The sequence below is a fragment of the Hemiscyllium ocellatum genome, chromosome 22 (assembly GCF_020745735.1).
Source record: "Hemiscyllium ocellatum isolate sHemOce1 chromosome 22, sHemOce1.pat.X.cur, whole genome shotgun sequence".
Taxonomy (NCBI): Eukaryota; Metazoa; Chordata; class Chondrichthyes; order Orectolobiformes; family Hemiscylliidae; genus Hemiscyllium; species Hemiscyllium ocellatum.
This window is the reverse complement of record NC_083422.1, coordinates 36,956,889-36,980,936: the sequence shown is the minus strand read 5'-3', so window position 1 is coordinate 36,980,936 and position 24,048 is coordinate 36,956,889. Positions and strand designations below refer to the sequence as shown.

The window sequence follows — 24,048 nt, the reverse complement described above, 5'->3', positions numbered from 1 at the left end:
AACACTTTCCCAGTCTTGGAACAAGTCTTCGTAGAGGGTGAACTACTGAAATAGACGATTAGGCAATAACAAATCCTACAAGACATCCCACCTTACCAGGCATCTATTATATTCAGTTGCTTTTAAGTAAAAGTGATTTCATTAAATAACTGGAAAAGGAACCACTGCCTTTCTCTTATGGAAATGAATTAGATCCTGTTCACTAAAAGAACTCCAAGAGGAATATTGGATTGAGTGTTGAACTGATTGAGAGATTTGGTAAAATAAACATTCAATTTACAAAGCTTGAATTTTAAAGAACTAGAAAATACTTACGATATTCTACCAAAGGGTGCGAATGCAGATTTCAGATCCTCTGTTGTTATCTCAGGGCTTAAGTCTCCAACGAACACATGAAAATGATCTGAGAAGACAATAGTAGGCATACCTTCAGACAAACAACTTCAATTCTACATACTTTCCCTGTAAATTTACATAAGACCATGCACTAGGCAAAAGTATTAAGCTGATTTTGCATATACATTCATCATTATCTATTTGTGACTCGATTTTAAGCGGGGGGGGATTGGGTCTAACAAAAAAAAACCTTAACTGCTTTATCGGGGGGAAAAAAAAAAGAGATGCTGGAAGATATTATATCTAATATTCAAAACTGGACAGTGATGCACTGCTTGAAGGGACTACTTCAGAAGAATACTCAATAGAAATTTAAAACCCACTGTGATACTTCATGGCTCTGCTGAGGATAACTATCGCGATGCTGTACTGCAATGTTCAGAAAGTCTGTGCTAAAGTTTTACATATGAAACACTGAAGTGTGTTTCATTCAAACTAGCTAGGAACTAAAAAAAACTTCCTAGTAAGAGTGCTCCCTGCTGCAAGGAATTTCTGTTCAGAATTGTAGAATTCTCTCAGGCACGTTGTTACTAATATCACTATCTTATAACAGATACCTCAATTAGTCATCTGTGCATGGAGAATGACTTTAGCATTAACACAGATCAGATTTAGGGAACAAAAATATGTGATAGGTAGACTTTGCGATTGGTTCTCAATTTAGTACACCAGAAACATACAAAACAAAATTATACTTTGGAAGGGAAATATCAGACAATTGTTCCCTCCCAGAAAATAAAGTGGAATAAATAACATTGAAAATACTGTAAGCTTAGAGAAAAGTGCACATAGCAATGGTCTAATATGCCAGAGAAAATGTGTCCTTTTACTGCTGGAGACCACTTTTGCCAGTAAACCAAGGTTGATTCAAGAGTTCCAATATTTGTGAGAAGATTTGTAGCTTGGGTGCTCGTTGTTGTGGTTCTGTTCGCCGAGCTGGTAATTTGTGTTGCAGACGTTTTGTCCCCTGTCTAGGTGACATCCTCGGTGCTTGGGAGCCTCCTGTGAAGCGCTTCGTGATGTTTCCTCCGGCATTTATAGTGGTTTGCATCTGCTACTTCTGGGTGTCAGTTCCAGCTGTCCGTTGCAGTGGCCGGTATATTGGGTCCAGGTCGATGTGCTTGTTGATTGAATCTGTGGATGAGTGCCATGCCTCTAGGAATTCCCTGGCTGTTCTCTGTTTGGCTTGTCCTCTAATAGTAGTGTTGTTCCAGTCGAACTCATGTTGCTTGTCATCTGCGTGTGTGGCTACTAAGGATAGCTGGTCGTGTCATTTCATGGCTGCACCAACTAGCCACGAAACGACATGACCAGCTATCCTTAGTAGTCACACACGCAGATGACAAGCAACATGAGTTCGACTGGAACAACACTATTATTACAGGACAAGCCAAACAGAGAACAGCCAGGGAATTCCTAGAGGCATGGCACTCATCCACAGATCAATTAATAAGCACATCGACCTGGACCCAATATACCGGCCACTGCAACGGACAGCTGGAACTGACACCCAGAAGTGGCAGATGCAAACCACTATAAATGCCGGAGGAAACATCACAGAAGCGCTTCACAGGAGGCTCCCAAGCACTGAGGATGTCACCTAGACAGGGGACGAAACATCTGCAACACAAATTCCCAGCTCGGCGAACAGAACCACAACAGTTCCAATATGATTCACAGTTCTGCTCCATTACCTTCAGGATTCAACTGTTTGCAGGCATAACACTTATGAAACGTTTTTGGAAAGAACTGCCCTGGTTGATTAAATGGCCTTTGCATATAATGTCCTAAATAAAATATGACTACAAAGTACATAAATTGCTTCATGTATGCACAGAACACTTAGATTATCTACAATATAAAATTATTTTCATCAACTCTTCATCAGGTCCAAAATCATAACTAAGTGGCACATGGTGAGATTCTGCAATTTTAGTATTTCAGCTTAGATTTAGTCCAGGTTCATGATTTTAATTATGTTCTATATGTTCATTATCCAGGCTGTTTTGCTCTAACATGCATTTTGTCAACGCAAATTGACTAACAGTGATTGACGAACAGGTACGCAGTTTCTAAAGAATGAACTTTTAAATTGTGTTGGCTGTAACTGATTATATCACCAACACTAAATGTTATTTGTGTTGTTTGATTTTTGTACAGCAGAGTCACACAGGAACGTAACTATCGCCCTACAGAAGATAGAACAGTCGAAAATTCGTACTACAAAGGTCAGTCTTAACCAAATTCTTAACCACGCATGGATACATTGTACAAAATTGGCTCGCATTCAAGAAGCGAGAGCTGGTTTTCAAACAGAAGATATTAGTGTTCTGTAAGTGGGTTTGAGTCACAACATGAGAGATAGAGAATGCATGACCGGCACTACTGAGGCTACAGTTGATTCTACTATGAATTCCTGAAATGGAAAACTTCTTACAGTATACTTCCATTTAAGTATTGAAAACATTTTTTTTTAAAAAAAGACTATTCTAATTCCTCATACATGCAGGTCATCTTGCATTGGATGAATACAGATAAACTTTTGGACTTGAACACTATGGGTTACAAATGCATGTCAACAACAATAAAAAGCTATTCCACTGAAGTTTGAAGTTTTGTCTCCGAGCATCTGTTAGTCAAGTCAATCCATAAAGTTGGCCCAAAAAGAAAGAGGGGGACCTGTGTAGTCTGCTTCTATAAAATATTACAAAGTCATGGAAAACAGCAGGCCATTGCCACAATAATACCATTCTTTTTATACCTAAGTATTTGTACAAATTGAAATACTCATATACTAAATAATTTTGTTGAATACTATGTATGAGACAGAAATAAATTAGCCTCACCAATGAAACATAGCAATACCATAGAGCCGATTTACCTAATTCTAGAATCATTAAAAAGAAAAAAAGAACTGTTCTTGTTAATTGAGTTCCAGAATTAAATTAGCATGATTCCAATATACATCATTAAATATCAAATTTAAGAAACAAAAACCTCCAAGAAAAGGAGTAATGAAACAGGAAACCTTGCTTCAATTTAAGCTTTTTGCAATAAGTACATAAGTCATCCAAATTTGCCTTTAACATTTTCATTTTTTTTAAACAACACCACAAAAACCAAAAAAACAGGAATAGCTTCAACTTGGACAATCAAGTATGCCTCTATGTTCATTTGGGAGAAAGTGAGGACTGCAGATGCTGGCGATCAGAGCTGAATGTGTGTGGCTGGAAAAGCGCAGGTCAGGCAGCATCTAAGGAGCAGGAGAATCGACGTTTCAGGCATCTTCTTCAGGAATGAGGAAAGTGTGCCAAGCAGGCTAAGATAAAAGGTAGGGAGGAGAGACTTGGGGGAGGGGCATTGGAAATGCCATAGGTGGAAGGAGCTTAAGGTGAGGGCGATAGGCTGGAGAGGTCAGGAAGAAGATTGCAAGTTAGGAAGGTGGTGTTGAGTTCGAGGGTTGGGACTGAGACAAGGTCGGGGGAGGGGAAAATGAGAAAACCGGAGAAATCTGAGTTCATCCCTTGTGGTTGGAGGGATCCTAGGCGGAAGATGAGGCGTTCTTTCTCCAGCCGTTGTGTTGCTCTGGCGATGGAGGAGTCCAAGGACCTGTATGTGGGAGGGGGCGGGGAAGTTGAAGTGTTGAGCCACGGGGTGGTTGGGGTTGGTTGATCCGGGTGTCCCAGAGGTGTTCTCTGAAATGTTCCGCAAGTAGGTGGCCTGTCTCCCCAATATAGAGGAAGCCACATCGGGTGCAGAGGATGCAGTAAATGATGTGTGTGGACGTGTAGGTGAATTTGTGGCAGATATGGAAGGATCCCTTGAGGTCTTGGAGGAAAGTAAGGGGGGAGGGTGTGGGCACAAGTTTTGCATTTCTTGCGGTTGCAGGGGAAGGTGCCGGGAGTGGAGGGTGTGGACCTGACGAGGGAATCACAGAGGGAGTGGTCTTTTCAGAATGCTGATAGGGGAGGGGAGGGAAATATATCCCTGGTGGTGGGGTCCGTTTGGAGGGAGCGGAAATGACGACGGATGATATGATGTATATGGAGGTTGGTGGGGTGGTAGGTGAGGACCAGTGGGGTTCTATCCTGGTGGCGATTGGAGGGGCGGGGCTCAAGGGCAGAGGAGTGGGAAGTGGAGGAGATGCAGTGGAGAGCATCGACGATCATGTCTTGTGGAGGGGGGGGAAATTGCAGTCTTTGAAGGAGACCATCTGGGTTGTTCGGTATTGGAACTGGTCCTCCTGGGAGCAGATGCAGCGGAGACAAAGGAATAGGGAATATGGGATGGCATTTTTACAGGGGGCAGGGTGGGAGGTGGTGAAGTCTAGGTAGCTGTGGGAGTCGGTCAGTTTATAGTAAATGTCCGTGTTAATTTGGTCGCCCGAGATAGAAATGGAGAGGTCTAGGAAGGGGAGGGAGGAGTCTGAGATTGTGCCAATACCTTCCACCCCTGGAAAGTGGATGAACTATTCAACCTCGTCGTGGGAGCACGAGGCAGCGCTGATACATTCATCGACGTAGCAGAGGAAAAGACAGGGGGTGGTGCCAGTCAAGCTGCGGAAGATGGACTGTTCCACATATCCTACGAAGAGGCAGGCATAGCTGGGGCCCACGCGGGTGCACATGGTTACTCCTTTGGTTTGAAGGAAGTGGGAGGATTGGAAAGAAGTTGTTCAGAGTGAGGACCAGTTCAGTCAGTCGAAGGAGGGCATCAGTGGAAGGGTACTGGTTGGTACGGCGGGAAAGGAAGAAGCGGAGGGCTTTGAGTCCTTCGTGATGGGGGATGGAGGTGTACAGGGAGTGGATGCCCATGGTGAAGATAAGGTGTTGGGGACCGGGGAAGTGAAAATCATGGAGGTAGTGGAGGGCATGGGTGGTGTCCCGAACGTAGGTGGGGAGTTTTTGGACTAAGGGGACCAGGAATGTGTTCATTTGAAAATTCAGCCAAACTCAGTGTCAGTAATAACATATTTCAGCTAAAACATGTGTATAGCTTCATGCATTACTGGGTCATCATGTACCTAACGTAGATTCCAGACCTAAAGGTCTCAACTCTTGCACCAAATTACAAATATTATTCCCTCTTTCTCTGCAAGGCCATTTAAAATTGCATCATTCTTCAGTAGATACATTTACTTTAAAACAATTATCTGAATGCAAAGAACACACCAGAATCCTTCAAAGGAGCTTCACTGTCTAAGTTAAGAGAAGTGCATTGCAAAGTTGAGATCATTTTTTATTTAAAAGGCATAAAGTCACCAGAGCATCACAACATGGTCATACACATATGTCTTTCAAACAAGTAAAATGTTAAGTATTAAACCCAGCTTCAACATGCTGGAGAAAAAAAAATCAAGAAAACAAAGCACTTACTAGTTGTATCTTTCTTCTGGCTACTTGGTGTTGTTGCCCAGTTTACTTTGACTTCCTGAATAAATGAAATGCATCATTTTAAAATTAAGTAAATAGAACATGCTTATTCCAAAATACTCAAGTACAAGCATTTCCAAGTTTTACCAGTATCATGCATTGTAAAATATTGCATATTTGTGCCAACTAAAAGCTGGAATCAAAAACGTAATTTTGGATTTGGTGCTAGGCAACAAGCCAGGCATCAGATCTATCAGTGGGAGGGCGTTTCAGTGACAGTGACCACAACTGTTTCACCTTTACCATAGTCATGAAGAGGGATAGGAGCAGACAGTATCGGAAAATATTTAATTGGGGGAGGGGAAATTATACTGCTATTAGACAGGAACTGAGGAGTATAAACTGGCAACAACTGTTCTACTGGAAAGGCACAGAAATGCGGAGGCTGTTTAAGGAGCACTTATCGTGAGTGTCGGTTAACTCTGTCCCACTGAGACAGGCAAGGAATGGTAAGGAAACAAGAGCAGAGGAGTTTCTCATTAAAAAAAGGAAGAAGGAAGCTTACTTAAGGTTGAGGAAGCAAGGTTTTAGCACAGTTTTAGAGGATTACAGGGTAGCTGGGAAAAAAACTCAAAAATGGACTGAGGAGAGCTGAGCGGAGCTGAGGGGGTGGGGGTGTACAAAAGAATCCTTGGTGGGAAGGATTAGGGAAAGGCAAATGCACTCTACGCTTATGAGAGGAATAAGAGAATGATCTGAGACTAGGGACAGTGGAGGGAATTTGTGCCTGGAATCTGAAGAGGTAGTGGATGCCCTAAATTAGTTTTTTTCGCTTCAGTATTCATTAGGGAGAGATCTTGTTGACAGTGAGAACACTGTGGACCAGGTTAATAGACTTTAACAGACAGACATTAAAGGAAGTGAAATGTAGGAAATTCTGGGAAGCATCAAGATTGCTAAGTGCCCAGGGCTGGAAGCGAAGAATGAGACTGCTGCCCCTCTGATGATCATCTTTGCATCCTCACTCTCCATAGGAGTGGTACTGGACAACAGGAGGCAAATGCTGTTCCTCTGTTCAAGAAAGGGAACAGGGAAATCCCTGGAAATTCCATACCAGTCAGTCTTACCTCTGTGGTAAGGAAGATACTGGAAAGAATTCTGAGGTGTAGGATTTAGGACTATTTGGAAAAATATATTTTGATTAAAAGATAGTCAGCATGGCTTTGTGAAGGGTAGATCATACCTCACAAGCCTTGAGTTCTTTGAGGATGTGAGAAGACAAGTTGACAACAGTCAAGCAGTGGATGTGTGGATCTGGATTTCAGTAAGGCATCTGATAAGAGTTCCTTCACAGTACGTTCTCATTTAGAAAGCTGGGAGGCATCGGTTACAAGGAAATTTGGCTGTTCTGAATCCAGAATTGGCAGGCCAAAAGACAGCAGCGAGTGGTAGCAGACGGAAAGTGCCCCGCCTGGAGGTCGGAGACCAGTGGTGTCCCGCAGGGATCTGTTCTTGGGCATCTGCTCTTTGTAATTTTTATAAATGACTTGGATGAAGTGGAAGGGTGGGTTAGTAAATTTGCAGATGACAAAAGTTGGCGGTGCTGTAGATAGTGTTGAGAGCTCATGCAGGCTCTACAACATAACACTGACAGGATACAAAGCTGGATTGAGAAGTGGCAGATGTTGTTCAACCTGGATAAATGCAAGGTGGTTCATCTTTGAACGTTGAATTTGAATGCTGAATACAGGGTTAAAGACATGATTCTTGGCACTGTGGAGAAATAGCAGGATCTTAGGATTCATATACATATAGCTTTCAAAGTTGCCACCCAAGTTGATAGGGTTGCTAAGACAAATGGTGTTTTGACTTTCATTAATGGGGGATTGAGTTTAAGAGCCATGAGGTTTAGCTGCAGCTCTATAAAACCCTGGTTAGACCACACTTGGAATATTGTGTCCAGTTCTGGTCGCCTCATTACAGAAAGGACGCAGATGCTTTAGAGAAGGTGCACAGAATATTTACCAGGATGCTGCCTGGATCAGAAGACTTGTCTTATGAAGACAGGTTGAGTGAGCTCAGGCTCTTCACACAGGACAGAAGGAAGAGAGGTTACTTGGTAGAGGTGTACAAGGTAATGAGAGGCAATAGATACTGTAAATAGCCAGAGGCTTTTCCCCAGGGCAGAAATAGCTGTCACGAGGAGTCATAATTTAAAAGGTAATTGGAAGAAGGTGTAGGGGATATGTCAGAGGTAGGTTCTTTATGCAGAGATTGGTGGGTGCATGGAATGTACTGCCAGTGGTGGTGGTAGAGTCAGAGACATTAGGGACATTTAAGCAACTGCTGGACAAGCACATGGACGACAGTAAATTCAGGGTTGGTTAGGTTGATCTTAGATGAGCCAAAAGGCCTGTACTGCACTGTAATGTTCTACGTTCTAGATGCTAAATGGGCATGCCTGAAAAATCCAAATTGATTCTTCTTTGAAATTGGAGTTTGAGTAGTAATCAGAGGAATACCTATTGACATTATTTATATCAAGTAACATCAAGTCCATAAAATCCCTCAAGAGATTGTTAGCTGCGTTGAAGGTCCTGGAGTAGGAATATTAGGTGAGTATTCTAATTCACACGCTGTCAGGATTTCAACTATGCACTATATTTATTAAGAACAGTGGGATAGAAAGCCACAGATTCAATTTGCCGATAACAATGATAGGCAGTAATGTAAGCAGCGCAGTTGAAGTCTAATCTTTCAATATCGCTTGCAGCTTTAAATAAATAGGCAAAGCTATGTCATCACATGGATTTTAAGCAGTTCCCAGAGTGTGAATGGGTTCAGTTCTTCAATCTGTTCCCAAGTTGACTGCACGCAAGCTAGAACACAATGCAAGACAATACAAACAAGCTAATCACAGGAAACATTCCTATTTTAAATCAGGACCCCCTCCACAGGCAAATGGGAAGTATTCCAATTTAAATGTTACAAAGCATACCACAAGGCAATTTTCAAACTGGTGGAAAGAAAAAGAAAGGCGAGGTCCAAAGAAACTTTAAAACAAGTTAACACTTAAATCAAATGGCAACAACAGAAGATAAACCAAAATGAAATGCTAGCTTTTATATCTGGAGAACTAGAATAAAGGAGGTAGAAGTCACGCTTTGACTGTACAACATCTCGAATAACGAGCAGTTCTAGGCACCACATCTTCGTAAGGCATTGGAAGTAATACAGTCTACTATACCAGAAAGTGAACGGAGTACAAAAGTTTGCCTTGAGAAGATAAATTGCACAAACTAGAGACCTATTGCTGAAATAGAGGTAGTTAAGAGAAGTTGAGGAGATTTAAACTGTTTCCAAACCATTATGGGAAAATGATAAGGTAGATGGGAGAAGCAATTTCTCCTGGTTGGTTGAGCCTCGGACACTTAAAAGTTAGGGGTCAAACATTACACGACAAAGCAGTTTTACACAAAAGGTGCTGTAAATTTGGAATGCATTTCAGTCAATGGCTATCCGTGCAAGATGAACTTTAATCAAGAGTGTGTTGCTAGAAAAGCACAGCATGTCAGGCAGCATCCGAGCAGGAGAATCAACGTTTCATCATGCCCTTCATCAGGATGCTGCCTGACCCGCTGTGCTTTTCCAGCAACACACATTCTACTGATTTCCAGCATCTGCAGTCCTCACTTTCTCCAAGATAGATTTTAAATCTGACATGGATACTTTTTCTATTCAAATGTATTAAGGGATTGCAGATAAAAGTAGGTATACAGTTTTATTGCAGAAAAGCTCTAACAAGCGTTAAATGGTCTACTCTTATTCCCATTTGTCAACTATATTTTATTCCTATCAGTTATGAATAAATAGATACATTTATTGCTAAAATTCATTTTAGGAATAGGCCAGCCAACCCAATAGGGCTACGCCTTTATTTGCATTCTATGCAAGACGCCATTACCATACCTGCCTTCATAACCCTCACGTGTCGATGCTCTATAATCAACCACTGTCAGCAGATTCCAGATGGTGACTTTTCAAATTCCTATTTTTAATTGATCTGATAATGGGCACAGTATATTTACAATACATTATTATAGCCCTGAAAGGTCACTTGACCCAAAGTTTAACTTGGTTCTCTCTCCACAAATGCTGCTAGCCCAGTTGAGCTTTTCCAGCAATTTCTCTTTTTGTTTCAGAATACTTAAGAGTTCCTTGATATTGAAGTTGAAAACGTTTTCTCACATGCACCTTCAACAAATCATGTTATGATTTTTAAGTTGTTGCCATGTCATTAGGGTTTCTCTTTAAGCCAAGTGTTGGTCATTTCTTGTTGCTAGTTGCATACTCTAAATAGTGACTGGATTTTCTAAAGTGCTCAACTACGTGTCAATATGGAGACCAGAACTGCATATTACACTGTCTAAATACTGTAACGCTCTATAAAATTTAACCTGATCTACCCAGCTAGTGTATTGCTGCTCTCGAAACATATCCCACAACTTAGTACTCCTTGTAGCTTGAAGAACATGCGGGATGTGGTTAATTCATTTTTAATTTATTACTGAATGTTAATTCTCCAAGTCTAAACGACCCAGATCAAATGTGATTGCAATTTGTAATTAGTAAAGCTGGAAAATTTCTTATCCATACCAAACCAGAAAGTCTACATAAAGTACGTAGAGAATTGTTGAACAAACAAGTTTGGTTTTAGAATGATTCAATATAAACAGCTCTACAATAAAGGCCTTCCCTTTCTAATAACATTCCCAAATGTTTACTAAGAGTAGACTCTGAGTTCTAAGCATTTTTGTTACTCAAATACAGAGTTTATAATAAAATTTGGTACTTTTATGATCACATTTTAGATAGCTGGGAATCATTATCACCTATTGAATTCTTAACTATTGATGGATTCCATCAAATTACGTCACGCTGAGGAAATCTTATTTTGCAGATAATGTTTTACTAAGTATTATTTGTTAAGTATCATATTGAACCTGTAATAGCCCAAAGCAAGTAATTGCATTTTGAAGAATTAAACACAAGCACTATTCAAAGTATTATATCTTAATTATTCCAGCTAAATTCTCTCCTCACTCACCCTTTAGACACGATAGCTTACCTTACCCATTATTTTACGGCCATTCATTGCAGCTAATGCAGCTGCCGCATCCCTATGCTCGTAGAATTCCACAAAGCAATATGGGTCATTGCTTGAATGCTGCAAAACAGAAAATCCAACAGAAGAGTTCACCCTTCTGCTTGCGGTTTGCTGAGAAGAAAAATTCATGAAAACTTAGTACAAAGAAGCCAAATGAAATACTTACAGATCTACATTAAAGCCTTTTACTTTTATAGCCAATCTGTCCATAAACACAAACAATTTAAAAGGAAATTACAGATCATTTAACATTTCTGAACATTTTATAATGTAATACAGGGCTTCCCCAGGCTTCTCGGTATATTTAAGGATTACCTACCATCTAAATATAAAACAATACCTAGAAATTGCTATTTTCAAAAAAAAGATGGCAATCTCAATGAAAACAAATTTCTGGAGGAACTCAGAAGGTTAACAGCACCTGCTTTCTGCCCAGACCTGGAGATTCACCAGCACTTTCTGGTTTTGTGTAAAAATTTCTAACTTGTCGCCTAACTTCCACAAGTTTTGTGCTGCAAAGAACTGCAAATATCGAGAGGGTTCAACTTTTACAAAGTATTGCAATTGCAGTTACACTGATCTTTCCCCACCTGCATTCTGTAATTTAACTACAGCTTAAATTATGCTAGAAATACAGGACTACTGCCAAATGAACATCACTGAGTAAAATTAATTTACAGGTAAATATTAAATACAATATCCGGCAGATGAAGCATTTTGAATTAATTAAATGTCATCAAATTAATGCTCAAATTTGACGCAGTTCTACTCGACAAGTAAGGTAACTTTATGGATACAAGTTTGTTCGTTGAACTGGAAGGTTCATTTCGCTTCACCGGAGGCTCACTGATGTTACCTAGTATGGTGGTGAAACATCTGAAAAGGAACTTTCCAGCTCAGTGAGAAAAATTTATATCCAGAACCTCAACCTGAGCTACAAACCTTCTCAAAACTCGCTTAAGATAACTTTATGATTGGAACTCTGACAATGAATTTGCAAAAATGTAACAAAATAAATGAGAAATAATAAATCCTTCAAAAGGTGCTATTTTAGGAAAGTCGCTGATTGTAACAAGTTGCATCCTGATTCAAACATGTTACTTTAATCCTGAGGTCTAAAATTAATACAAGAAGTTACTTTACCCATTCAATAATACCAAGCATGTCCTTGATTTGGTATTAGTTGGTAACTGGAAATCAGCACACTACAAAGATGAAACATGCTCAAACTGAGGTATTCAAAATAATGAAATCCTCAATTGTTAAAGTCAACCACTCACCAAATTGCTCGAAATCTCCAACAGTTCAAGATTCAGTCAGTAATGATCCCAGGTTTTGAATCCATGTTTTCTAAGCATGTGCACTATTATTTTGAAAGCATAAGTACACATACACACACACACCAGGTAATTTTCAAAAAGAACACATGAATGTGTCAAACCCAGCATAACGAACTGCATGATCAGCACAGCAATGTTTTTTTCCCTTATTTGTTCACTTGTCGCGCATCTCTGGCCAGGCTAGCATTTGTGCATCTCTAATTAGCCAAAATGCAATCGTGAGTCAACCATATTGCTGCAGATCTGAAGTCAGACAATGATTCCATGTTAATTTTAGGTTAACATTTAATTCCAGATTTGTTTTATTGAATTTCACTGTCTACTGTGGGATTCAATATCATGTCTTCAGATCATTAGCATGGGTTTCTTGATGATTTGACATGTGACATTACCATCAATGCATTGTTTCCCTGAAAGTGCGGCATTAAAATAAAACTACTTCTGCATTGTTGTACTGATATAGCATTATTTCTGGGGGTGAAAACACAAGTGTCCTGGCATCTCTATTCTTTAAATATCAACAACATAAATGAAAATCAAACTATACTGAAAACCTGCATGGGACTTTTTTAAACAAATATATTCACTTGTTTATATAGCCATCACTGGCTGGGCCACATTAACTGCACATCCCTAGTTGCCCTGGAGGTGGTGATGGCGAGCTGTCTTCTTGAACCACTACAGTCCCTGCACTGTAAGTAGACCCACATTGCATTAGAGTTTCCAGGATTTTGTCCAAATTACACACATCTGAAGGAAATCTACATAATTTAGATATGACAAAATCACAACTTTGAGCGCATGAACTAAACAAAATCAGAAGTCTTTTCCTTAGTTGATAACATTCTTTTCAAAATACAAAGATTCCCTTCATTGTAGTGTTATTATAAACAAAACTTAGGCCCAATGCAATGATCAATAAATGTTGGCAAAGAAATTATCAAAAACAAAATATGGAAAACATATAGGTACACCAGCTAAGTGCAGACATCTTCCAAGGAACAGCAACTCACCCCAAAACTCAGTATACTTTCTACTTGCAAGGTCTATGCAACTTAGCATGTACAACATTTAACACAATGTACTAATACGCAGGTTAAATGGCACAATGCAACATTAATCAATATCTGCCCTTTGTTCAAAACTGGTGACAGGCTGCTACATTACCTAAATAGAAATCTCACTCCTAGTTGGGGATGTGGAATAAATTATCTTCTACACCGAAGTATTTAATTACAGTTGTCATCTAAAGCATTGTATAGTCTAGCTTATTTGCCTAGAAATAGAATTTAAACCATCATCTCCTATATTGGGTGCAATATCAAAACAATAGTTGCTTTCAGAGCATTTAAAATATATGTTGACAAAAGAATATCAATCATAAAATTTAGTATGGTAATGACATCAACTTTTCCTGGTTCCTCTCTTAGCAGCCAACTGTTCAATCTTCAGCATACCCAAGCCCCACAAAAACATACAATGACAGGGAATTGCAGAAAGAAGCATTTTGTGCCAGTCACTAAGCTAAGGGTACATGAACTTAAGTGAACAATTTTTTTTCAAAGTTTGAAAAAATGCACTGAAGAATCTTTTTAAAAAACATACATTAGAGAATAAAAGCTCAATAAAACTAACTCTCAGGTGGTTCTGGATTTAAAAGTGCAGTATTCTAGTGAAACCACAGGGGACTCCAGATTCTAGTTATGCATGGAAACACAACCCTTCAGCAATTTTAGATCATTTCACACACAGTATATCTCACCATCTAAAGGGTGGACCGAGCTGATCCAAGACTGCCCAGACCACACTGTAAGTTATTTTACTGCACTAATTAAAATTCATACATGGTACTTTTTTTTTTAGAAAAGGGACACTTTCGGTCTATTCCAGAAGAGCAGAAAGTCTCACTAGCAACCTGGCCAATACTTATTCTTTAACTAACACCAAAATTAATAATGGTCACCTGTTTCCTGAACTTCACACTACACAACCACCATGCTGCCTTGTTACAAGATTGAAAACACTTCAATAGAACTCCACTGACCATGAAATCTTAAGATCACTAAAAATGCTATCCAAATGCATTCACTCTTCAGTGGAAAAAGTGAGCAACTGAAAGCTAAAACAAATGAAATAAGTCAAAGCTGCATACAATCAACCACAGACAAATAATTATTTTAACACTTAAAATGAATATACAATCTTATGCAAATAACCAAGGCAGTAAACAGTGCAGATGAACAAGTAGAACTTTTGACGAATGCACTATTTTTGAGTTCTAGTCACATACCCATCCAGATGCCTTTTAAATGCTGTAGTTGCACCAGCCTCCTCCACTTCCTCTGGCCGCTCATTCCATACACATACCAATCTCTGCATGAAAAAGTTGCCCCTTTTAAATCTTTCCCTTCTCACCCTCTAGTTTTGGACTCCCCTACCCAAGGGAAAAGACCTGATTCAATCCCTTAGATGTGTTAACCAAACACAAATGTAACAAATTCAAATTCAAAATTTTCAAGTTCGCATGTCAATAAAATAGTTCCAAAATACCACCAGTTTTCCAACCTGACACTTAAAAGGTCTGGCTCTAACTTTCAAACTACACCACCAGGCTGTAGATTCAACAACCAGAAATAGAAATACATATCTATTTATCTTTTTGGAATTTAACTCATGAGACCGGGTATCATTCTCACAAGCCAACACCGCACTCCCACCTGAGTCAAATTTCTTTTCCTGAGGTGTTGTGTCCAAAATGCCTTACACTAGTCCAGATATAATCTAAATTGGGTTTTACAAAGTCAAAAACATAACTTCTACACACGTGTATCATTCTCCTGGAATGAAAACATTACATTAGCCTTTTTGATTACTTTCTACGCCTGTGACATTTTCATGATCTGAATCCCGAAGTCTGTCCGGAGCTCTACTGTTCTGGTTTCTCACCATTTAGAAAATATGTAATTCTATCCTTTGTAAAAAAGGGTCCTAAATGAATGACCTGCCTTTACATGTACAGAAATCTTTCTGCCACAATTTAGCACACACTGTACTCAATATCACACTCACTACTTATTGTGTCATATCAGCAAATTTGGTAAAGTGGCTTTCTATCCATTACCAAAATCAATAACTATCAATAATATAATCTGAAGGGACACATTACCTCCTACCAATTAGAATACCTGCTCATGGTCTGAACATTTGTTTCCTGCTGCTCAGCCAATTTTCTAATTTAGTCAGTGAATTACCTTAGAATTTCCAAAGTTTCAGTTTACAGCCAGCGATGTTAAATCGAATTACTTCTGGTAAGTCATTCAAATTACCCCAAATATGTATTACATTGTTAGCTTTTCTAAAAAGGTTCTAGCAATTGTCAAGTATGACCCATTCCCTACAAATTCATTGACTCTTTGGTCAGTGGATATTTAAAAGGAGCTCAGTCACTAGCTTTAACTCAGACATTCTAGTAACTTCCCGATGTCTGCTCTGTAAACAAGTCAATAATTCCTGTTTTCTACTCTTGCTTTTTTGACAGAATGACAAGCACAACATTTTCCAAATCTAGATTGAAATAATTTTGGCAGATAAATTAAACCATCTGCAATGGTCTCACCTATGAAAACATCAGGACCGAGACCACTTAGTTTTGGTGATTTGTCACTATGCCATTACATTGGCAAACGCCTGTCCTTGATTTTCTGCGACATTCAACAAGCAAGGCTCAACCGCTACTGCAACTACTGACCCCATGTAATTACTCAACATGTCTATCATTTCCTTACCTTCATGAACAATATCAATTATCAAGTGTCCAAAGGCTCTTGATTGCTTCTGACCTCCGTCTTTCCTAAAATGATACCCTCAAGTATGGTCATGGATTACATGCCTTTTTTCAAAAAAGAATTGTACCTTTATTTGACAAGATCGCAGCCATTTTTAAAAATGCTTTCAGTTTAATGCTTCTCTTACCTATGTAGCTAGCCTAACTTAAACCTAAACTGATGTTTTGAGAGTCTGACACAGGGTTTGAAAACGAAATGATCAGATCAATATCTTCAGCAGATAAATGCTCACACATATTAAAACATTAGCAAATGAAACTAGTAGTATCATGGTCAATGATGTTTGCAGATGTCATGGAGCTATGTGGTGCAGATGACAACATGACTGAGTATCTGGAAAATGTACAAAAAATGGTATCAACACTGGGTTTGGTAATAAAGAACAGTTTAGTATGGTAGAGTTTTAGAAGTACAGCCCAGGTAGGAATAACAAGAGTGCAGTGGAGCGTTCTAACAGAAAAGCAATGCTTAAATCTAAAGTAAAAGCCTAAACAACAGGTGCAAGTCAAAAGATTGTCAGTGCAGAATAAAGGAAAACATCAAAAATAAAACAACAACTGGATATTACTGAGGTGTGGGTGTTGAAATCACTGTCAAATATTCAGAAAGGACAAATTTGGGAACAAGTATATAAAGAGGGTGGAAAGTATTGCAGCAGCAAACAAAGTAACCAAGTAGAGATTAAAATAATATGGTGATCTATTATAGAGAAGAAACATGGTGATGTGAATAATGGGGTGGGACTTTAAAGAAGAAAAGGAACACCCAAGACCAGACAGACAGTTAACCTGTGTGAGAAAACCCCAAAAAGCACATCAGGATGTTAGCTAAATCTGACTTATTATGAATATGACATATCCTTTGAAGTCATCCAAGAAACACTACCTTTCTGATATATGCTAGTCTATTTGCCCAACAAAAATAATTAAAACTCCTCGTTAAAAGCCCATTCTCTCTGGCAAATGCTGGTTTATATTTGTATTCAAAAGCACCTCTGCCACAGCTGCTGCCAGGGATCCGAAGCACAACTCCAAGTAGACTTCAATTCTGTTCTATCCTTGATGCAATCAAAGTCAGGACTCCATTACCCTCATTATAGCCTCCCTTATCATTGAAGCTACAGTCAAGAAAGCACACCAATACCTCTATTCCCTCAGGAGTAAGGAAATTCAACAATTCCATAATAACTCTTAATAATTTTTATAGACGCACCATAAAAAGCACCCTATCCGAATGCACCACAGTTTGGCGTGTCAAGTGCTCCGTTCAAGATCACAGGAAATTACAAAGCTATGAACACAGCCCATTCCTTCCAGTGACTCCATCCATGCTTCACACTGCCTTGGGAAAGCATCCAATAGAATGAAAGACCCCTCCCAACCCAAGTTATACTCTCTTCCATTTGAAAACAGATATCAGATTCAAGAACAGCTTCTTCCCCACTGTTGTCAGTCTAATGATCGGATCTCATTACAGTTGATTTTGTCTGCACCTTCTCTGTAGTTGTAACACGATTCTTTATTTTATCATATTATATTACCTTAATGTAATACTTTGTCTAGATATCATGCAAAACAATACTTTTCACTACATGTAACAAACATCAACTCAAATTCTTCTTTAATCATTAAGTTTACGCTCCTCACTCAAGCATTTTCCCGATCTTCTCTTTAGAATTTGCAATATGGTATATTTAACTTCAATAATGGCTCAAATAATCATACCTTCCTGGTAGAATTTTCACTTTTATTTAATTTTAATGCAAAATAGAAACTGAACACTTACTTGTTCTGCTCAACTACTTAAAATCACATTTCTTAATTTCTCTCTTCTGGTTCAGTTACATTACATATTTCAGTTTCTTTCACTTGTATTGTCCAAAGCATTATTTGAGTACTCCTCCACTCGATTCCCTTCTGTTTTTGAATTAATATCGATACTAACTTTTTCACTCAAGCCTACCCCTCAACTTCCCAATCAACTCATGTTAAATCTGTTTTTGCCAACATATCTGGTCCCACACCAATTCAGGTGGAGTCGATCTCAATGGTACAGCTGCTTCATCCACTAAAATGGAAAGCCCACTCTTTCCACACTAATCCAATAGTTATCTGGTCGCCTTGTCTATCAAAACCCCAATTTACACCAGATTCTAGGAACTCTTCAAGTCCTGTACTTCAATTTAGCTCCTAGCCCTCTGTATTCACCAACAAGCCAACACTTGCTTAAGTTCCTATTCAAACATGGGTCACAACAATCACTTCTGCTGCCTTCAATGTCAAGCTAATTAAAGATCACAGTCTACTTCAACACAAGCACCATGTCACGTAGAAGTTCTGATGCTGCTTCCCAAGAAGGTTAACAATCTCCCGAATCATTGAATCCTTTTCTACTGTACATTTTCATTCTTCTTCCTCTCCCATTTTGTACAGTCTCCTATATGCAGGAACATAGACTGCATTCTGGCTACCCTGCTAACTGCCTTTTATACTTAGTACTTGAGAGTATAAGTACATCGAACCTTTTGAATAGAGTCAATTTACACAGATTCTCATTTCTTACATCCTGTATTTCGTACATTATGGGCTACCATAATCTCATTTTGAACCTGCACCTCTAAAATGTAGCCAAAGTCTCCAGTAAATGGTGCATGTACTGCACCAATGTGCCCAAGTCACCAACTCGAACTCCAACTCAACTGAGCTGTAAGACTGCACAGCATGGTGGCTCAGTGACTAGAACCACTACCTCTCAGCACCACGGTTCCAGGTTTGATTCCAGCCTCAACTGACCATGCAAACTCAACACAAACATTCTCCTCGCATTTATGTGGGTTTCCTCACACAGTCCAAAGATGTGCAGGTTAGGTAGATTGGCCACGCTAAACTGCTCAGTGTAGGTGGATTAGGCATGCAGGGTTACAGGGATAGAGTAGGAGAAAGGGTCTGGTTGGAACACTTCTTCAGAGGATCAGTGTGGGCCAAACAGCCTGTTTCGATACTGTAGGGATCCTATGATTCTAATGTAGAGATTTATTTAGGACAGCCTTGCCATCCACAATCTCTCAGAATTCTGTCCAAGCACAACTACCTGTTATCCATTTAGACCCACTATTAAACCTATTGTCGATATTACAGGGACCATAAGCACTGGAGACAAAAAAAAAGTAGTACCTACTTCTCCAAATTCCTAGGTTTTGCACTCTGTTTATAATATGTGCCCAATACAATCATCTTTGTGAAACTGTAACCACATTACACTTAGTTTTGCACATTGAAGTGTGCTTTGTTTGTTTATTTTGGACAGGTTAACACAAAAGGTTCAATCCAAAATTTCAACTATTCACTTCAAAAATAATTTACTAGACAGTAGATTACGAATACAATGCTCTTAGAACAATTTTAAAAAGACTTCTCCATATTTATATTAGATTGTTATTTTTGAACTCAGTACACACATCTTCAGAGCTTCATGAAAAAAACTCAGCAATAGATTCACTCAAGGATACAAATAACAAATGAGACGCAAGAAGGTTCTTGACTGTTTGTCACTCCATATCAAGGTACATCTCAATTTTTAACTACATAACCATCAATTTTATACCGCCAAATTCAGTCAGCCAATGGTAAGAATTATTAATAAAGGTTTAATTTCTCGCAATTTATCTGGAAATAGTACCAATTTTAATTAAGACTAATGTAATCAGACAGGTGGAAATCAATGGAAATATTTTCTGAATATATTTGGTTGACAACATTTTATGTCATTACCAATGAAAGACGAATATGCTTGCGCAGCAATGAAGTGACACTTTTAGCACTCAAGCAGCTGAGGTACATAAATGTGAAGACCAACTCTTAAGACGTAGAATTTGAATTAACAGGCAATAGCAAAGTAGAAAATGTAAGTATAGCAATGATTGGAGTGGGAAAAGAATTGGGAATATATAAACTGCTACACTGCCAAGGCGCTGACCTAAATCGTGCTGCTCTGGTGAACAGTCAAATTAGCAAAAGGTACGTATGCAGAGGAAGTAGTGGGAGAAAGGCTGTCCCTCAGGTGCTTTAAAAATAATGCCACTAGTCAGGTCAGAGTAGCACAAAACCCAGATCCTCTTATCAATAGGTAGTACATTGCTCTCCAGAAAAATGAGAATGTATATAGCATGGCCCAGAAAGGTTAGTGTTTATCCTCAATTAAAAAGATTACAGTATAGCGGTAGGCTTTTCTCCACCCTTTTTGCACCCTAAAGGGATTTAAAACGTTCCCACTATAGAAGATCCCCAGTTATTTTAATTTGTGCAACTGAATCTGAAATTTACTCAGAAACCAGTTGCATAAGTAATAACTATTTCCACAAAGCGACAGTTCTCCTCTCAGAAAACTTTGTGGCTTTAACCATACGTAACTAACAATTCCAGGAGTACATAAATTCAAAACTGTGTACTATCATAGTTGTGAATTATGCCATTTATCTGTATCCTACTTGAAGCCACTCAAAAGAATGAAAGGTGGATTAGCATTGGGATCATTTCATTTCACCAAACGAAATCGATACCATTTATGATAATAGGTGTCTCTTTAAATGAGTGCAGTAGAAATTGTTTTAAGTATTGCAGGTACAAAACAAGCTTTAAAAGTGGAAGATAACGCATTAATTTTTATAGTGAGGTTATACAATCTTTTACAGGAATGTATTCATGCTGTGTTCTTACCTCAGTAATCATTTTACAACTTTTGCATGGACCAATCTGACTAAAAAGTTGAAGTATAAGGGCTTCTGTCACATCTCTAGAGAGATTACCTACGTAGCTGAAACAAAAACATTTGAATGTCAGTTACAACGTTCGCAATTATCAAATTAGCTTTACTTCTGTACCTTTAAAAATAATTTAATAAGTTGTTCTGCATGCTATGATCATGCCTAATTAAAGGCAAGATCACATGTTCCAACCACCAACAGTGCTTAGGACACTGGAAATAAAGGCAGAAACTGAGCAGTTCTGGCAACATCTGTGGAGAGGAAGACAGAATTAATGTTGTGTTCAAAAGGAGTCCCTTATGTGTTGAAGTACCATCTGATTGGACTTGAAACATTAATTCAATTTCTCTTTCAACAGATGTTGCTAGACCCCAGTTTCTCCAACAGCTGGTTTTTAATTATGTGGTGCAGACATTCCAGTCCATTTCACTTAGTTTTCTCTAACAGTGGTACAGAATATAAACAGTTAGATTTCAGACAGCATGAAATAGTAGTTCTTCTGTTCAAAGTCCACTAAAATGTCATTGCACATTTCTTCCAAAAAAATGTTTTTTCCAGGAGTTGCAAACTTGGGAATGTCTGGAATGTCCCCTGGAAAGAAATCTAAAAGCATGAAGTCTCCAAAAGGCAGTTCTAAAAGAAGTGCCATAAAACATATGGACACATGCAAAAAAAAAGTTATTGATTCATCAGGGGGAAAAGGTATTTGGCATTTGAATTGTTTAAACCTTGTTTTTAAATCAAGCAGCAATTTTGGCAGTTGTCATCTTTGTAAAACAAAAACCAAATATACAATATTAAATCATGATCAAAACTAAAAACATTCTCCAAAATCATTGTACAAGCACTGAAATCAGTAATATATTCACAGCTAACGTCTAGCCCAAAATTCCTGAGAGAACAATTATCCATCTAAGTCATTGCCGAGTTGGATCTGAGCAATCTTCCCTGATCTTTAATACGAAGAATTACTCCTAACTAGACATGTACCACTAAGTGCGCAATGCCAGTGCACAGTTTTGGAACAAACGCTCTTACAGAAACGGGCAGTGGTAGAATAAACATTTACACTCCCTGGCCACTTGTTGACCAGGCGACGTGGATAAATCTACCGACATCAGACCCAAAAATAGAGCCGAGTTCTTTTTTTGAACACAAACTGTAAGTGGAACAAATATCTTTGTAAAGCAGAACATGTGCTCAGGCCGATTTTTAAAAAAGAAACTAGAAGCGTTGCACCTATTTAGCCGAAGGAAGGAAGTTTGTGCCCCGCTCCCCCCCACCCCCGGGACCCAGGGCCTCCTTCCCCGGGGGGGGGGGCAGGAGGAGGGCGCCAGCTGCCGGCTTCATTCGGGGCTTGATGCGCTGAGGCGGCTCGTTACCAACAAGAAAATGGATTCCCCTCAGCCCCCGGCTGGCTCCGAATGACGGGTTCGGCCGCCAGCCCTCGGTGAGGAAGGTGGGGAAGGGAGTGGAGGGTTTCCCCGGTGTGTCTCTCACCCCGCTCCGGGAGCCAGGCCTTGGCTCACCGCCTGGAAAGGGACTGAGTGTGAGGGAGGATTTACACGACACCCATTCCCCCCCCCCCGCGCGAAAACAACTTTTCTTTTTAAATATAATAAAAGGCCTCCCGCACTTTGCCCCCCCCAAAGGAGACAGCCCTCGTGTCACTCACAGGGTGCGCGGGTACGAATCGTCCTCCATGTCGGGAGCCGCCTCCGCCGCCTGAGTCTGTCCCTCTCTCTGTCTCCGCGCCCGATCCTGCAAATGGCGGAGGAGCCGGTGAGTCAGCTCAGGCCCCCAGCGCATGCGCAGGCACCTCCCCCCTCCACCACTGCTGACTCTCTGGGAGGATTCCCAAACTTATGCTCATATCATCCCCAAGACAACAACAACAACTCCTCAAATCAATCCCCTCCCTCACTGCTGACTTTCTGGGAGGATTCCCAAACTGATCCTCAATTCATCCCCAAGACAACAACAACAACTCCTCAAATCAATCCCCTCCCTCACTGCTGACTCTCTGGGAGGATTCCCAAACTTATCCTCATATCATCCCCAAGACAACAACAACTCCTCAAACTAATCCCCTCCTTTTCCTCCTCTTCAATCGTTTCCCTCACTGCTGACTTTCAGAGAGGAATCCCAATTTTTTCCTAATCTCATCCCTAAAATAACAACTCCTCAAATCAATCATTTCCTCCTCAATTTCCCTTCCTCACTGCTGACTTTCTGGGAGGAATCCCAAAGGTACCTTCATTTCAACCATAAAATAACAATTCCTCATATCAATCCCCTCCTCCTCCTCACCTACAGCTGACTCTCTGGGAGGAATCCCTAGCTTCATCTCATTTCATCCCTTAGATAACAACAATTCCTCAAATTAATTCCATCGTCCTCCTCAATCCTCTCCCCCACTGCTGACCATCTGGGAGGAATCCCAATCTTATCCTCATTTCATCCCCAAGACAATAACAACTCTCCAAATCTATCTTCTCTTTCTCGCCCCCCCCCCCCTCACCCCGCTCCTTCTCGAGGAGCAACACCGAATTTACCCTCAATTCAAACATAAGACACAACACCAAATCAATCTCCTCCTCCATTGCTGATTCCCTGCCTGAAACTTCGACTCCTGCTCCTCAGTTGCTGCCTGGCATAACCCAAAATTAAGGCTTGTGTGTTTTCAGAATGAAGAATGTTTCAACACCTTCAATAGCCTACCTTTCATTCCTAATTATGCTTGTCACAAGGCAGCTTTACATAGCAATATTACCAGATCAGAAATTGAACCAAGCTGTCCCATATCAAATGTTTAAAATAACACAACCGCAGGTTATGGTCCAACAGGTTTATTTGGAAGCACTAGCTTTCAGAGTGCTGCTCCTTCATCTGGTGGTTGTGGAGTATAAGATCATAGGACACAGAATTTATCGCAAAAGTTTACAGGGTGATGCAATTGAAATTATATACTGAAAAAGACCTGGACTGTTTGTTAACTCTCTCATCATTGAGAAGGGCATGTTGGTTTCAGTTCTTTTATATGTAAATTGTATAATTCTTTAAAAGTTACATTCTCAAGTGAACTTTAACAATAGGTGCCATGTTGACCCAGATAATGCATTGAAGGTGTGGAGTACCCTGTGTGAAGCTATCTGTGCCTCAATGT

At 39.7% G+C, this 24,048-nt stretch overlaps 1 protein-coding gene across 1 annotated transcript in view; it reads right to left on the bottom strand.

Annotated features, from left to right (window-relative positions):
- The window catches only part of tial1 (TIA1 cytotoxic granule-associated RNA binding protein-like 1), a 42,139-nt gene extending 19,473 nt beyond the window's left edge, over positions 1-22,666 (bottom strand). The window contains exons 1-5 of the mRNA XM_060842079.1: positions 22,558-22,666; positions 20,836-20,932; positions 10,897-11,046; positions 5,772-5,826; positions 316-403 (exon numbers count right to left, since the gene is read on the bottom strand). Of these exons, the coding sequence (XP_060698062.1) occupies positions 316-403; positions 5,772-5,826; positions 10,897-11,046; positions 20,836-20,932; positions 22,558-22,586 (419 nt within the window). The 5' untranslated portion in view covers positions 22,587-22,666. The remainder of the gene's footprint in view (positions 1-315; positions 404-5,771; positions 5,827-10,896; positions 11,047-20,835; positions 20,933-22,557) is intronic.
- Positions 22,667-24,048: the final 1,382 nt, after the last annotated feature.